The 14,550-nt window shown below is 52.5% G+C and overlaps 1 protein-coding gene across 2 annotated transcripts in view; it reads left to right on the top strand.

Moving 5' to 3' along the window:
* Positions 1–14,550, top strand: part of tbc1d2 (TBC1 domain family, member 2) — a 35,189-nt gene that overhangs the window by 15,565 nt on the left and 5,074 nt on the right. The window contains exons 12-13 of one of the 2 annotated variants that reach the window (XM_075482030.1): positions 9,551–9,751; positions 10,630–10,829. In XM_075482030.1, coding sequence (XP_075338145.1) covers positions 9,551–9,751; positions 10,630–10,829 — 401 coding nt within the window. The remainder of the gene's footprint in view (positions 1–9,550; positions 9,752–10,629; positions 10,830–14,550) is intronic. The other variant, XM_075482031.1, reaches the window with a different exon arrangement.

Below are 14,550 nucleotides of genomic sequence, written 5' to 3' on the forward strand. Positions count from 1 at the left end.
AGTCTGAAGGATGGTGAACAGTCTGAGGGATGGTGAACAGTCTGAAGGATGGTGAACAGTCTGAGGGATGGTGAACAGTCTGAAGGATGGTGAACAGTCTGAAGGATGGTGAACAGTCTGAGGGATGGTGAACAGTCTGAAGGATGGTGAACAGTCTGAAGGATGGTGAACAGTCTGAAGGATGGTGAACAGTCTGAAGGATGGTGAACAGTCTGAGGGATGGTGAACAGTCTGAGGGATGGTGAACAGTCTGAGGGATGGTGAACAGTCTGAGGGATGGTGAACAGCCTGAAGGATGGTGAACAGCCTGAAGGATGGTGAACAGCCTGAGGGATGGTGAACAGCCTGAAGGATGGTGAACAGCCTGAAGGATGGTGAACAGTCTGAAGGGTGGTGAACAGTCTGAGGGATGGTGAACAGCCTGAGGGATGGTGAACAGTCTGAAGGGTGGTGAACAGCCTGAAGGATGGTGAACAGCCTGAAGGATGGTGAACAGCCTGAGGGATGGTGAACAGTCTGAAGGGTGGTGAACAGCCTGAAGGATGGTGAACAGTCTGAAGGATGGTGAACAGTCTGAGGGATGGTGAACAGTCTGAAGGATGGTGAACAGCCTGAAGGATGGTGAACAGCCTGAGGGATGGTGAACAGCCTGAAGGATGGTGAACAGCCTGAAGGGTGGTGAACAGCCTGAAGGGTGGTGAACAGCCTGAAGGGTGGTGAACAGCCTGAAGGATGGTGAACAGCCTGAAGGATGGTGAACAGTCTGAAGGGTGGTGAACAGTCTGAGGGATGGTGAACAGTCTGAAGGGTGGTGAACAGCCTGAGGGATGGTGAACAGTCTGAGGGATGGTGAACAGTCTGAGGGATGGTGAACAGTCTGAAGGATGGTGAACAGTCTGAGGGATGGTGAACAGTCTGAGGGATGGTGAACAGTCTGAAGGATGGTGAACAGTCTGAGGGATGGTGAACAGTCTGAGGGATGGTGAACAGTCTGAAGGATGGTGAACAGTCTGAGGGATGGTGAACAGTCTGAGGGATGGGGAACAGTCTGAAGGATGGTGAACAGTCTGAGGGATGGTGAACAGCCTGAAGGATGGTGAACAGCCTGAAGGATGGTGAACAGCCTGAGGGATGGTGAACAGTCTGAAGGATGGTGAACAGTCTGAAGGATGGGGAACAGCCTGAAGGATGGTGAACAGCCTGAGGGATGGTGAACAGCCTGAGGGATGGGGAACAGTCTGAAGGATGGTGAACAGCCTGAGGGATGGTGAACAGCCTGAGGGATGGGGAACAGCCTGAGGGATGGGGAACAGTCTGAAGGATGGGGAACAGCCTGAGGGATGGGGAACAGTCTGAAGGATGGTGAACAGCCTGAGGGATGGGGAACAGTCTGAAGGATGGTGAACAGCCTGAGGGATGGTGAACAGCCTGAAGGATGGTGAACAGCCTGAAGGATGGTGAACAGCCTGATGGATGGTGAACAGCCTGAGGGATGGTGAACAGCCTGAGGGATGGGGAACAGCCTGAGGGATGGGGAACAGTCTGAGGGATGGTGAACAGCCTGAGGGATGGGGAACAGTCTGAAGGATGGTGAACAGCCTGAGGGATGGGGAACAGTCTGATGGATGGGGAACAGCCTGAAGGATGGTGAACAGCCTGAAGGATGGTGAACAGCCTGAGGGATGGGGAACAGTCTGAGGGATGGGGAACAGTCTGAAGGATGGTGAACAGCCTGAGGGATGGGGAACAGTCTGAAGGATGGTGAACAGCCTGAGGGATGGTGAACAGCCTGAAGGATGGGGAACAGCCTGAAGGATGGTGAACAGTCTGAGGGATGGGGAACAGCCTGAAGGATGGTGAACAGTCTGAGGGATGGTGAACAGTCTGAGGGATGGTGAACAGTCTGAGGGATGGGGAACAGCCTGAAGGATGGTGAACAGTCTGAGGGATGGGGAACAGTCTGAGGGATGGGGAACAGTCTGAAGGATGGTGAACAGCCTGAGGGATGGTGAACAGTCTGAGGGATGGGGAACAGTCTGAGGGATGGGGAACAGTCTGAAGGATGGTGAACAGCCTGAGGGATGGGGAACAGCCTGAAGGATGGTGAACAGCCTGAGGGATGGGGAACAGCCTGAAGGATGGTGAACAGCCTGATGGATGGTGAACAGTCTGAGGGATGGGGAACAGCCTGAAGGATGGTGAACAGTCTGAGGGATGGGGAACAGCCTGAGGGATGGTGAACAGTCTGAAGGATGGTGAACAGTCTGAGGGATGGGGAACAGCCTGAGGGATGGGGAACAGTCTGAAGGATGGTGAACAGCCTGAGGGATGGTGAACAGTCTGAGGGATGGGGAACAGCCTGAAGGATGGTGAACAGTCTGAGGGATGGGGAACAGCCTGAGGGATGGGGAACAGCCTGAGGGATGGGGAACAGTCTGAAGGATGGTGAACAGCTTGAGGGATGGTGAACAGTCTGAAGGATGGTGAACAGTCTGAGGGATGGGGAACAGCCTGAAGGATGGTGAACAGTCTGAGGGATGGGGAACAGCCTGAGGGATGGGGAACAGTCTGAGGGATGGGGAACAGCCTGAGGGATGGTGAACAGCCTGAGGGATGGTGAACAGCCTGAGGGATGGTGAACAGTCTGAGGGATGGTGAACAGCCTGAAGGATGGTGAACAGTCTGAAGGATGGTGAACAGCCTGAAGGATGGTGAACAGTCTGAAGGATGGTGAACAGTCTGAGGGATGGTGAACAGTCTGAAGGATGGTGAACAGTCTGAGGGATGGTGAACAGTCTGAAGGATGGTGAACAGTCTGAGGGATGGTGAACAGTCTGAAGGATGGTGAACAGTCTGAGGGATGGTGAACAGCCTGAAGGATGGTGAACAGTCTGAGGGATGGTGAACAGTCTGAAGGATGGTGAACAGTCTGAGGGATGGTGAACAGTCTGAAGGATGGGGAACAGCCTGAAGGATGGTGAACAGCCTGAGGGATGGTGAACAGTCTGAGGGATGGGGAACAGCCTGAGGGATGGTGAACAGCCTGAGGGATGGTGAACAGTCTGAGGGATGGTGAACAGTCTGAAGGATGGTGAACAGCCTGAAGGATGGTGAACAGTCTGAAGGATGGTGAACAGTCTGAGGGATGGTGAACAGTCTGAAGGATGGTGAACAGTCTGAGGGATGGTGAACAGTCTGAAGGATGGTGAACAGTCTGAGGGATGGTGAACAGTCTGAGGGATGGTGAACAGTCTGAAGGATGGTGAACAGTCTGAGGGATGGTGAACAGCCTGAAGGATGGTGAACAGTCTGAGGGATGGTGAACAGTCTGAAGGATGGTGAACAGTCTGAGGGATGGTGAACAGTCTGAAGGATGGGGAACAGCCTGAAGGATGGTGAACAGCCTGAGGGATGGTGAACAGCCTGAGGGATGGGGAACAGCCTGAGGGATGGTGAACAGTCTGAGGGATGGGGAACAGTCTGAAGGATGGTGAACAGCCTGAGGGATGGTGAACAGTCTGAGGGATGGTGAACAGTCTGAGGGATGGGGAACAGCCTGAAGGATGGTGAACAGTCTGAGGGATGGGGAACAGCCTGAAGGATGGTGAACAGTCTGAGGGATGGGGAACAGTCTGAGGGATGGGGAACAGTCTGAAGGATGGGGAACAGCCTGAGGGATGGGGAACAGTCTGAAGGATGGTGAACAGCCTGAAGGATGGTGAACAGCCTGAGGGATGGTGAACAGCCTGAAGGATGGGGAACAGCCTGAAGGATGGTGAACAGCCTGAGGGATGGGGAACAGCCTGAAGGATGGTGAACAGCCTGAGGGATGGGGAACAGCCTGAAGGATGGTGAACAGCCTGATGGATGGTGAACAGCCTGAGGGATGGGGAACAGTCTGAGGGATGGTGAACAGCCTGAGGGATGGTGAACAGCCTGAGGGATGGGGAACAGCCTGAGGGATGGTGAACAGTCTGAGGGATGGGGAACAGTCTGAGGGATGGGGAACAGTCTGAAGGATGGGGAACAGCCTGAGGGATGGGGAACAGTCTGAAGGATGGTGAACAGCCTGAAGGATGGTGAACAGCCTGAAGGATGGTGAACAGCCTGAGGGATGGTGAACAGCCTGAAGGATGGGGAACAGCCTGAAGGATGGTGAACAGCCTGAGGGATGGGGAACAGCCTGAAGGATGGTGAACAGCCTGAGGGATGGGGAACAGCCTGAAGGATGGTGAACAGCCTGATGGATGGTGAACAGCCTGAGGGATGGGGAACAGTCTGAGGGATGGTGAACAGTCTGAGGGATGGCGAACAGTCTGAAGGATGGGGAACAGTCTGAGGGATGGGGAACAGCCTGAGGGATGGTGAACAGTCTGAAGGATGGTGAACAGTCTGAGGGATGGGGAACAGCCTGAAGGATGGTGAACAGCCTGAGGGATGGGGAACAGCCTGAAGGATGGTGAACAGCCTGATGGATGGTGAACAGCCTGAGGGATGGGGAACAGTCTGAGGGATGGTGAACAGTCTGAGGGATGGTGAACAGTCTGAAGGATGGTGAACAGTCTGAGGGATGGGGAACAGCCTGAGGGATGGTGAACAGTCTGAAGGATGGTGAACAGTCTGAGGGATGGGGAACAGCCTGAGGGATGGGGAACAGCCTGAGGGATGGGGAACAGTCTGAGGGATGGTGAACAGTCTGAGGGATGGGGAACAGCCTGAAGGATGGTGAACAGTCTGAGGGATGGGGAACAGCCTGAGGGATGGGGAACAGTCTGAGGGATGGGGAACAGTCTGAAGGATGGTGAACAGCCTGAGGGATGGTGAACAGTCTGAAGGATGGTGAACAGTCTGAGGGATGGTGAACAGCCTGAAGGATGGGGAACAGCCTGAAGGATGGTGAACAGTCTGAGGGATGGGGAACAGCCTGAGGGATGGTGAACAGTCTGAAGGATGGTGAACAGCCTGAGGGATGGTGAACAGTCTGAGGGATGGTGAACAGCCTGAAGGATGGTGAACAGTCTGAGGGATGGGGAACAGCCTGAGGGATGGTGAACAGTCTGAGGGATGGTGAACAGCCTGAGGGATGGGGAACAGTCTGAAGGATGGGGAACAGTCTGAAGGATGGGTGATGACAGTCTTTTAGGATCCTGCCAGCTCTGCGGAGACATCGTGTGTGGTAGATGAAGGGTTGGGAGTTTCCTACCAATGATGCACTCAGCAGATCGGACCGCACTGCGTAGGGCCTTACGGTCCATGGCTGGGCAGCTCCCGAACCACACTGAGATGCTGCCAGTCAGGATGCTTTCTATAGTGCACCTATAAAAGTTGGTGAGGATGACTAGGTTCATGCCAAACTTCTTGAGTGTCCTCAGGAAGAAGAGGCGTTTCCGGGCAGCTTTGACCACCTTGTCCGTGTGGGCAGACCAGGTGAGATCATGGCTGATATTAACCTCAAGGAACCTGAAGCAGCTGACTTTTTCTACCTTGGATCCGTTGATGTGAAGGGGTGCATGCTCCACCCCCTGCAGCCTCCTAAAGTCCACGATCATCTCCTTAGTTTTGCTGATGTTGAGAGAGAGAGGTGGTTCTCCTGACACCATGTTGTCAGGGTGTGCACCTCCTCTCTGTAGGCCGACTCGTCACTGTTAGTGATGAGGCCCACGATGGTTGTGTCATCAGCAAACTTCAGGTCAAGGAGATCCTCAGTGATAACGGAACCAACTTTGTGGGAGCCGAAAGGGAGCTCAGGGAAGCCCTTACTCACATGAACCTCAGTAAGATACAGAACGCAATGCACGAGAAGGGAATCAAATGGACCTTCAACCCACCATACGGCTCACATCATGGAGGTGCGTGGGAGCGTCTCATACGCATTATCAAGAAAACCCTGTACTCTGTCACGAAAGAACAAACCATGACTGACGAATGTCTTCACACTGCTCTCTGCGAAGTGGAAGCCATTCTCAATGCACGTCCAATCACTGCATCATCTGGAGATCCGAAAGATCCTGAACCTCTTACACCCAACCACATACTGCTCCTTAAAGGAAAGCCTATCCTTCCACCAGGACTCTTTAACAAGCAGGACTGTTACTCCAGGAGAAGATGGAAGCAGGTCCAGTACCTATCAGATCTCTTCTGGAAAAGATGGACGTGAGAATACCTTTCCCTTATGCAAGAGAGACAGAAGTGGAATGAAGTGAAGAGAAACATTAAACCTGGTGACCTGGTACTGATCATTGATGAAACTGCGCCACGCAACTCCTGGCCTATGGGCTTGATCACAGAGACATTCCCTGACACCAACGGACATGTACGTCGTGTCAAGGTCAAGACCCAAACTGGCACCCTTGAAAGGCCTATCACGAGACTTTGCCTCCTCAAAGATATGGCCTGACTGACTTGACCTGACAGAACATGCATCACAGTAGATATAGGACACATGACACTTTACTGACCACACAATAGTGCACTGAATGAAAGTGCGTGTGCGTGTTTTTGTGTGTGTTGATATGAATGTGGAAAGCATTGCTGAATTCTTTAAAACTTTGGGAAATATGAAGGAAAATTGAATTTTGAATGTGGAATTGATGTGAAAATTGACTTTGAGTTTGACTTTTGAATGTGATGCTTGAATAATGGACGATGAAATGAGCATACAAGGACTATTTGTTTGAATTACTCTTTTGAATCTCAATGATTTTTTTTAATTCTTTTTTTATTTTTTTTATTTTGGACCATTTTTCTCCAATGGATACATTATTGAAGACTTTTGAAGGACTTTTCCGTTGAATCATGAGAGACTTTTGCGTTATGTGCTCATGCAGTACTTGAATGCTTTTGGACTTCTGAATTTGAAATGAATGGCTCCTTATGAATATGTATTGAATTGCCACATTGTGCTCAATTAGGGACCGGAATGTTGGAGCCATTTTGCCTATTTTTTGTTTGATAAACTTTTTGACTTATTATTTGTATATTTTGGTTATGGAATGATGGTATTTATGTTTATGAAGTTTGATCTGGTAATTATGGATTATTTATTTTGTTGTTGGACTGTCTTGCTTGGTCCGCTCTGTTTGGCCTACTGTGTGACGTGTCTAATTGGATTCGGAATGACGTTTCATAAAAACGCCTCGCTCAGGTGGCCAGCTGGGAGCGGAAGAGGCAAACAGTCTTTTAACCGTGTTTGTGGAAACCTCCGAAATAGAGCCCTTTTTGTTTGTATACTTTGAGTTAATGAAACTTTTTGTTTGGTTTGAATGTGAACAAATAAATAGACTTTATTTTTCTACAACGCGCGTTGGACAAAGTTTTATCCGCTCAGAAGAGGCAGCTGCGAAGCTGCCCCTACAATGAGGTTGGAACTGTGCGTTGTCACACTGTCATGTGTGAACAAGGAGAACAGGAGGGGGCTGAGCACACAACCCTGGGGGGTGCCAGTGTTTGTGACCACTGTGGCTGAAGTGCGGTCACCGAGTCTCACCACCTGTGGCCTCCCCGTCAGGAAGCTGTAGATCCATTTGCAGAGGGAGGTGTTTAGTCCCAGATCTGCAAGCTTGGAGACGAGTCTGGAGGGGATGATGGTGTTGAAGGCTGAGCTGTAATCAACGAACAGCATCCTCACATACGAATCCCTCTTTTCCAGGTGGGAGAGAGCGGTGTGCACTGTCAGGGGATAGCGTCGTCTGTAGACCTGTTGGACCGGTATGCAAACTGCATCGGGTCCAGGGTGGGAGGCAGTGAGGAGCAGATAATTGATTTGACCAGCCGCTCGAAGCACTTCATGATGACAGAGGTCAATGCTATCGGGCGATAGTCATTCATGCGGGTGGCTTTAGTGTTCTTAGGCACAGGGACGATGGTGGTCCTCTTGAAGCAGGTGGGGAGTACGGATAGGCTGAGGGAGAGGTGGAAAATGTCACTGAAGACCCCTGCAAGCTGGTCAGCGCACCCCCTGAGGGCCCTACCTGAAATGCCATCGGGGCCCGGGGCCTTGCGAGGGTTGACCTTTTTGAGGCCCTACCTCACCTCCGCTACAGACAGAGTAGGCATACTGCTGCCACGGTCATCAGGTAGTTGGCCCTCGAGAGGTCATATCTGGCCTTCCTGTACTGATCAGGATCCCCTGAGTTAAAGGCGGCAGACCTGGCTCTGAGGCTGGCCCGGACCGCTGTATCAACCCAGGGTCTCTGATTGGGGAAGGACCGGACAGCCCTCTTGGGAACCACGTCATCAATGCAGTGGTGAATGTAACTAGTAACAGTGTCTGCATACTCATTAATGTCCCCATCTGCTGCCTCCTGAAACATCAGCCAGTCATTGGTGTCAAAACAGTCTTGGAGAGCCTCCATACTCTCATCGCACCATTGATAGACTGTCCGCATAACTGGTCTGACCTGTTTCAGCTTTTGTCTGTATGCAGGGAGGAGAAGAATGGAGGTGTGATCTGCTTTTCCAAAAGCAGGGCGGGGGAGGGGTTTATAACTGCCCCAGAATGCAGTATAGCAGTGATCAAGGGTCTGGTGTCCCCGTGTTGGGAAATCATTGTGCTGATGGTATTTCGGCAGGACCTTCTTCATGTTAACTCTGTTGAAATCTCCAACAACAATGAAGGCTGCCTGTGGGTGCACATTCTCCAGACCGTTAATAATACCATACAGTTCATCCAAAGCAGCAGCCTTATCTACCTGAGGGGGGGTGTAGACCACCGTCATGATGACGGCAGTAAACTCCCGCGGTAGATTGAAGGGTCTGATTTTTACAGCTAGCAGCTCAAGGACCGGAAAGCAGTGAGATGCCAGTACTGCTATATCCGTAGCCCATAAAAAGTTAACCATAACACAGACCCCTCCGCCCCTGCACTTGCCTGAGTCAGCAGTCCTGTCCTGGCGGAATATGTTGAATCCCGACGGTGTAACAGCTGTGTCGGGTATCTCCGGGACGAGCCACGTCTCCACGAATGCCAGAACACAGCAGTTTGAGATGTCCCGTTGGAATTTGGTCCGTGCATTTAGTTCATCCATCTTGTTGTCAATGGACTGAACGTTGGCAAGTAAGATGGTTGGTAGAGTGGGTTTGAAGTACCTTTTTCGAGTACGGACGAGGACTCCAGCACGTCTGCCTCGTTTCTTCCTCCTCCGTCTTGTAGGTAAACGGAGCGGCGGAACAACAAAGAGCCCGCTGCAGTCCGAGCTCGCACTCCGGAAAGTTGAGTGAAAGTTCGTAAAATAATCCTTTCCAAGTGACGAACGTATATCCAGAAGTGTCTGCTGGTCATACTGTATGAGTGACACTGTAACGCACACGAAACGAACGAAGAAAACGAGCAAAACAAACAGAAAGTTTGGTAGCGACGACGGAGCTCCCATCAGTGCGACCGTCTTGCTGGCGCACGAGTTCAATTGGCACACACGTCCACTGAAGCTCATAACTAATGGAACAGTTTTTTATTTTTCTGGTTTTTAAATGCATTCATGGTACCGTGAAGCGGTGATATTCAGAACCTCATGCCGACCTGGTGCTGACAGTGGGCCGTGTGTCCCTGCAGGAGGGCGGGGAGCGCCCCCTGCTGGGCCGCTGGGCGCACTACCTGGCCGGCCGCTCAGACGACGACCTGTGCGCCTCACCTGAGCTCAAAGCTCTGATGCGAGGAGGCGTCCCACCGGAGTACCGGCAGAGGGTGTGGCGCTGGGTGGTCCGGGCCAGAACCAGAACCATCTGGGAGCGCCACCCACAGCGCTACGAGCAGGTGAGCTAGGAGCACCTGTCCACACCTGTCCACACCTGTCCACACCTGTCTACACCTGTTCACACCTGTTCACACCTGTCCACACCTGTCTACACTGTCCACACCTGTCCACACCTGTCCACTCCTGTCCACACCTGTCCACACCTGTCCACACCTGTCTACACCTGTCTACACCTGTCCACACCTGTCCACACCTGTCCACTCCTGTCCACACCTGTCCACACCTGTCCACTCCTGTCCACACCTGTCTACACCTGTCCACACCTGTCTACACCTGTCTACACTGTCCACACCTGTCCACTCCTGTCCACACCTGTCCACACCTGTCTACACCTGTCCACACCTGTCCACACCTATCCACACCTGTCTACACTGTCTACACTGTCCACACCTGTCCACACCTATCCACACCTGTCTACACCTGTCTACACTGTCCACACCGTCAACACTGTCCACACCTGTCTACACTGTCCACACCTGTCTACACTGTTCACACCTGTCCACACCTGTCCACACTGTCTACACCTGTCCACACCGTCCACACCTGTCTAGACTGTCTACACCTGTCCACACAGTTCACACCCGTCCACACCTGTCCACACCTGTCCACATCTGTCCACAACATCCACACCTGTACACACCTGTCCAAACTGTCCACACCTATCCACACCTGTCCACAACATCAACACCTGTCCACACCTGACCACACCTGTCCACAACATCCACACCCGTCCACACCTGTCCACACTGTCCACACCTGACCACACCTGTCCACAACTTCCACACCTGTCCACACCTGTCCACATCTGTCCACACCTGTCCACAACATCCCCACCATCCCCACCTGTCCATACTGTCCACACCTGTCCTTAATCCAGCTCCTGTGTTGGCAGCTGTGTGAGAAGAGCCGACTGTCCCCCCATCCGGCCTCCAGACAGATCCAGCTGGACCTCCACCGCACCCTGACCACCAATCAGCACTTCTCTCCATCCAGCCCCGCCCTGCAGCAGCTGCGCCGCATCCTGTTGGCGTTCTCCTGGCTGAACCCGGCGGTGGGCTACTGCCAGGGCCTCAACAGGTACTGCAGCGAGCTCACCTGGCCTATCAGCTGCAGGATGTAGCTGCGTGTCATGTGACACGGTTGTGTGACGCGGTCATGTCACATGGTCATGTGAAATGGTCATGTGACATGGTCATGTGACTGTGGGTCATGTGACATGGTCATGTGACTGTGGGTCATGTGACGCGGTCATGTGACATGGTCGTGTGACTGTGGGTCATGCGACTGTGGGTCATGTGACGCGGTCATGTGACATGGTCGTGTGACCTGGTCATGTGACTGTGGGTCATGTGACCTGGTCATGTGACTGTGGGTCATGTGACATGGTCATGTGACTTTGGGTCATGTGACCTGGACATGTGACTGTGGGTCATGCGACTGTGGGTCATGTGACTGTGGGTCATGTGACCTGGACATGTGACTGTGGGTCATGCGACTGTGGGTCATGTGACTGTGGGTCATGTGACCTGGTCATGTGACTGTGGGTCATGTGACTTTGGGTCATGTGACCTGGACATGTGACTGTGGGTCATGCGACTGTGGGTCACGTGACCTGGTCATGTGACCTGGTCATGTGACCTGGTCATGTGACCTGGTCGTGTGACGCAGTCATGTGACTGTGGGTCATGTGACCTGGTCGTGTGACGCAGTCATGTAACTGTGGGTCATGTGACGCGGTCATGTGACTGTGGGTCATGTGACTGTGGATCATGTGACGCGGTCATGTGACATGGTCATGTGACTTTGGGTCATGTGACCTGGTCGTGTGACGCAGTCATGTAACTGTGGGTCATGTGACGCGGTCATGTGACATGGTCATGTGACATGGTCATGTGACGCGGTCATGTGACCTGGTCATGTGACTTTGGGTCATGTGACCTGGTCATGTGACTATGGGTAATGTGACGCGGTCATGTGACATGGTCATGTGACTGTGGGTCATGTGACTGTGGGTCATGTGACTGTGGGTCATGTGACCTGGACATGTGACTGTGGGTCATGCGACTGTGGGTCATGTGACCTGGTCGTGTGACGCAGTCATGTGACATGGTCATGTAACTGTGGGTCATGTGACATGGTCATGTGACCTGGTCATGTGACTTTGGGTCATGTGACCTGGTCGTGTGACGCGGTCATGTAACTGTGGGTCATGTGACATGGTCATGTGACCTGGTTGAGTGACGCGGACATGTGACGCGGTCATGTATCTGTGGGTCATGTAACTGTGGGTCATGTGACATGGTCATGTGACGCGGTCATGTGACTGTGGGTCATGTAACTGGATTATGTGACGCGGTCATGTGACGCGGTCATGTGACTGTGGGTCATGTGACATGGTCATGTGACTTTGGGTCATGTGACCTGGTCGTGTGACGCAGTCATGTAACTGTGGGTCATGTGACATGGTCATGTGACATGGTCATGTGACTGTGGGTCATGTGACATGGTCATGTGACTTTGGGTCATGTGACCTGGTCGTGTGACGCAGTCATGTAACTGTGGGTCATGTGACGCGGTCATGTGACGCGGTCATGTGACGCGGTCATGTGACCTGGTCATGTGACTTTGGGTCATGTGACCTGGTCGTGTGACGCGGTCATGTAACTGTGGGTCATGTGACCTGGTCATGTGACTTTGGGTCATGTGACCTGGTCATGTGACTTTGGGTCATGTGACCTGGTCGTGTGACGCAGTCGTGTGACGCAGTCATGTGACGCGGTCATGTAACTGTGGGTCATGTGACATGGTCATGTGACTGTGGGTCATGTGACATGGTCATATGACTTTGGGTCATGTGACCTGGTCGTGTGACGCGGTCATGTAACTTTGGGTCATGTGACGCGGTCATGTAACTTTGGGTCATGTGACGCGGTCATGTGACTGTGGGTCATGTGACCTGGTTGTGTGCCGCGGTCATGTAACTTTGGGTCATGTGACGCGGTCATGTAACTGTGGGTCATGTGACATGGTCATGTGACCTGGTCATGTGACTTTGGGTCATGTGACTTTGGGTCACGTGACCTGGTCGTGTGACGCAGTCATGTGACGCGGTCATGTAACTGTGGGTCATGTGACATGGTCATGTGACTGTGGGTCATGTGACTGTGGGTCATGTGACATGGTCATGTGACTGTGGGTCATGTGACATGGTCATGTGACCTGGTCATGTGACTTTGGGTCATGTGACCTAGTCGTGTGACGCGGTCATGTGACGCGGTCATGTGACCTGGTCGTGTGATGCAGTCATGTGACGCGGTCATGTAACTGTGGGTCATGTAACTGTGGGTCATGTGACTGTGGGTCATGTGACTTTGGGTCATGTGACCTGGTCATGTGACGCGGTCATGTAACTTTGGGTCATGTGACCTGGTCATGTGACTTTGGGTCATGTGACCTGGTCGTGTGACGCGGTCATGTAACTTTGGGTCATGTGACCTGGTCATGTGACTTTGGGTCATGTGACCTGGTCGTGTGACGCGGTCATGTGACGCGGTCATGTAACTTTGGGTCATGTGACCTGGTCATGTGACTTTGGGTCATGTGACCTGGTCGTGTGACTTTGGGTCATGTGACCTGGTCGTGTGACGCAGTCATGTGACGCGGTCATGTAACTGTGGGTCATGTGACATGGTCATGTGACTGTGGGTCATGTGACTGTGGGTCATGTGACATGGTCATGTGACTGTGGGTCATGTGACTTTGGGTCATGTGACCTGGTCGTGTGACGCGGTCATGTAACTTTGGGTCATGTGACGCGGTCATGTAACTTGGGTCATGTGACGCGGTCATGTGACTGTGGGTCATGTGACCTGGTTGTGTGCCGCGGTCATGTGACTTTGGGTCATGTGACTTTGGGTCACGTGACCTGGTCGTGTGACGCAGTCATGTGACGCGGTCATGTAACTGTGGGTCATGTGACATGGTCATGTGACTGTGGGTCATGTGACTGTGGGTCATGTGACCTGGTCATGTGACTTTGGGTCATGTGACCTGGTCATGTGACTTTGGGTCATGTGACCTGGTCGTGTAACTTTGGGTCATGTGACGCGGTCATGTAACTTTGGGTCATGTGACGCGGTCATGTGACTGTGGGTCATGTGACCTGGTCATGTGACTTTGGGTCATGTGACCTGGTCGTGTGACGCGGTCATGTGACGCGGTCATGTAACTTTGGGTCATGTGACCTGGTCATGTGACTTTGGGTCATGTGACCTGGTCGTGTGACTTTGGGTCATGTGACCTGGTCGTGTGACGCAGTCATGTGACGCGGTCATGTAACTGTGGGTCATGTGACATGGTCATGTGACTGTGGGTCATGTGACTGTGGGTCATGTGACATGGTCATGTGACTGTGGGTCATGTGACCTGGTCATGTGACTTTGGGTCATGTGACCTGGTCATGTGACTTTGGGTCATGTAACTTTGGGTCATGTGACATGGTCATGTGACTGTGGGTCATGTGACATGGTCATGTGACCTGGTCATGTGACTTTGGGTCATGTGACGCGGTCATGTGACCTGGTCGTGTGACGCAGTCATGTGACGCGGTCATGTAACTGTGGGTCATGTGACTGTGGGTCATGTGACCTGGTCATGTGACTTTGGGTCATGTGACCTGGTCGTGTGACGCGGTCATGTGACGCGGTCATGTAACTGTGGGTCATGTGACATGGTCATGTGACTGTGGGTCATGTGACTGTGGGTCATGTGACATGGTCATGTGACCTGGTCATGTGAC

This window comes from Odontesthes bonariensis, chromosome 13, assembly GCF_027942865.1.
Source record: "Odontesthes bonariensis isolate fOdoBon6 chromosome 13, fOdoBon6.hap1, whole genome shotgun sequence".
NCBI lineage: Eukaryota > Metazoa > Chordata > Actinopteri > Atheriniformes > Atherinopsidae > Odontesthes > Odontesthes bonariensis.